Raw genomic sequence first — 2,432 nt, 5'->3', positions numbered from 1 at the left:
TGGGAGGAAGAGTCAGTTTGGGAGTCCATCTCATAGCATCCACTATCTCAGATGATTTAGGCAGAAGATTTTTTCTTCTCTTCCTGTTAAACACACACACACACACACACACACACACACACACACACACACACACTCACTGTAATTCTTTGTTGATCGTAATGTTGAGGTTAGCCCGCTGTTTTTCAGTTCAGTTCAGTTTATTTAAGTTAATTAAGTTTCAAAAACATTTATTAAGCTTCAATTATGTGGAGAGAAGTAGGGCAGGTGCTAGAAGGGGACTAAAGTTTAGAAAATACATAAATCCTTATATTGTAAGACCTGTAGTCTATTATTAATTTGTAAGCCATTAAAATGTTATAATTTCTTCATACTAGTTGAGGCCAATGTCATGGAGAACAGCAATAACCTTTCCATGTTTTGGTGCAATATTTAGGAGCACAATATTAGGTCAGATCAGCCATGAATTTGAAATGGAAAAACACTTCTTATCTTTTTATGTTCTTTTGCAGAAATGTCTAACCATACCTCAGTGAATGAATTACTTCTTATTGGTATTACAGAAACCCAGGAACTTCAGCCTTTTCTCTTTGCAGTTTTTCTCATCATTTACATCCTTATCCTTATTGGAAATGGTGCAATCCTGGTTATTGTCATCTCTGATCCTCGACTTCATTCCCCCATGTATTTCTTCTTGGGTAACCTTTCCTGTCTGGACATCTGTTACTCCACAGTGACACTGCCCAAATTGCTAGATAATTTCCTTTCCACTCACAAGACCATTTCCTTTGTGGGCTGTATTACTCAGCTCCATTTCTTCCATTTCTTTGGTAGCACAGAGGCCATCCTTCTGGGTGTCATGGCCTTTGACCGTTTTATGGCCATCTGTAATCCACTCCGTTACACAATTCTCATGAACCATGAAGTGTGCCTCTGCTTGGCTGCTGCAGCCTGGATCACTGGTTTCTTCCATGCCTTGCTCCATTCCATCATGACTTCCCACTTGAATTTCTGTGGATCCAACCTCATCCACCATTTCTTCTGTGACATCAAGCCACTCCTGGAGTTGGCATGTGGGAATATTGAGCTCAACCAGTGGATGCTTGAAATAGTAACTGGCACCCTTGGCATGAGCCCCTTCTTTTTTATACTCCTTTCCTACTTCTATATTATCAGTTTTCTCCTCTTCAAAAGTCGATCTTGTAGTACGCTTCAGAAAGCACTATCCACTTGTGCCTCTCATTTTATGGTGGTCATGCTGTTCTATGTACCTGCTCTCTTCACCTATATCCGCCCCTCCTCAGGTAGTTCTATGGATCAGGATCGAATAGTGGCCATCATATACAGTGTGGTCACTCCAGTTCTCAATCCAGTTATCTATACCTTGAGGAACAAGGATGTGAAGGGGGCACTAAGCAAAGCCATTAGAAAGAAACTATGGTTTGAATGACTCCAGAGAACTTACTGAATGTTTCTTTTTAGTTTGTAGAAGAGAATAATCATGAATGATTAAATTTCATTCTTCAAATGGATGATGTTAGGGCTATTTGAGGAGCTTAGAGATGTGACAAATATGCTTTTCAAGTTTAGAACTGTGTTGATTCCTGCTCTAATCTGTGTAGATAGAAAACCATTTCCTAAATTTGTACTACCCAGCATCCCATTTTACATACGTACTTTGCCTGATGGAAGGGGGCAGGAGTAAAAAGATATGGTGCATGAGGGGAGGGCTCTCTCTGGGTTGGCGCAGTGGTGGAAGATGGTCTTGATAGGAATCTCTGGTGCCTGCTGTGTATTTGAGGGTTTTTTGGCGGACTTTGGTGGGCTTCCTGATTCAGCTTAGGTATTTTCTGTCCCTTTCCTACATTTCCCTTCTTTTTCCCTATAGCTCCATTTTTATAAAAAACTTAATTGTTAAGAGCTACTAACAGACTCCTGACTTGAGAGTTAATTTTTTAAATGGTGACCATGCTGTTTAAAAAATTAATATTGCATTTAATAATTTTACTTTCATTTATTACAAACCCAATTCACTCCTCCAACTTTCAATTTTTTAAAATTTTGGACTTGAGTCATAAAAATATTAATCCCCTTAAAACAGTAATGCAACAGCACAATCAGAGCAAACAGTAGCCCTTAGTAATCATTTAGTTTCAATTTTATATATCAGAAACAAAAATCTGAAGAGATTAAGTCTCTTGCTCAAGGTGGTAGAGTTAATAGTAGAGTAAGTATGCAAATTAAGCAGTGAGTAAGTAACAGAGAATGCACTGAAACTCATATATCTGGACTCCAGGACTCACTTTTGTTTTTGCAACTCATAGCATCTTTTTGTATTTCGAAAATAGAGGCAAAACTATGGAATAGATAAAAACGAAAATATCAAAATAATGAAAATTTCCAACAGGTTATTTTTTTATTAAATTTTTTAT

At 37.9% G+C, this 2,432-nt stretch overlaps 1 protein-coding gene across 1 annotated transcript; it reads left to right on the top strand.

Annotated features, from left to right (window-relative positions):
- The first annotated feature begins 498 nt into the window (after positions 1-498).
- LOC100023283 (olfactory receptor 12D1-like) lies at positions 499-1,538 on the top strand. The gene has a single exon (XM_001374834.3). It carries the CDS (start codon positions 515-517, stop codon positions 1,448-1,450), a length of 936 nt encoding a protein of 311 aa, XP_001374871.2. The 5' UTR covers positions 499-514; the 3' UTR covers positions 1,451-1,538.
- The last annotated feature ends 894 nt before the right edge of the window (positions 1,539-2,432 follow it).

The sequence above is a fragment of the Monodelphis domestica genome, chromosome 2 (genome assembly GCF_027887165.1).
Source record: "Monodelphis domestica isolate mMonDom1 chromosome 2, mMonDom1.pri, whole genome shotgun sequence".
In the NCBI taxonomy this organism is placed as follows: domain Eukaryota; kingdom Metazoa; phylum Chordata; class Mammalia; order Didelphimorphia; family Didelphidae; genus Monodelphis; species Monodelphis domestica.
This window is presented reverse-complemented; position numbering and strand designations above follow the sequence as displayed.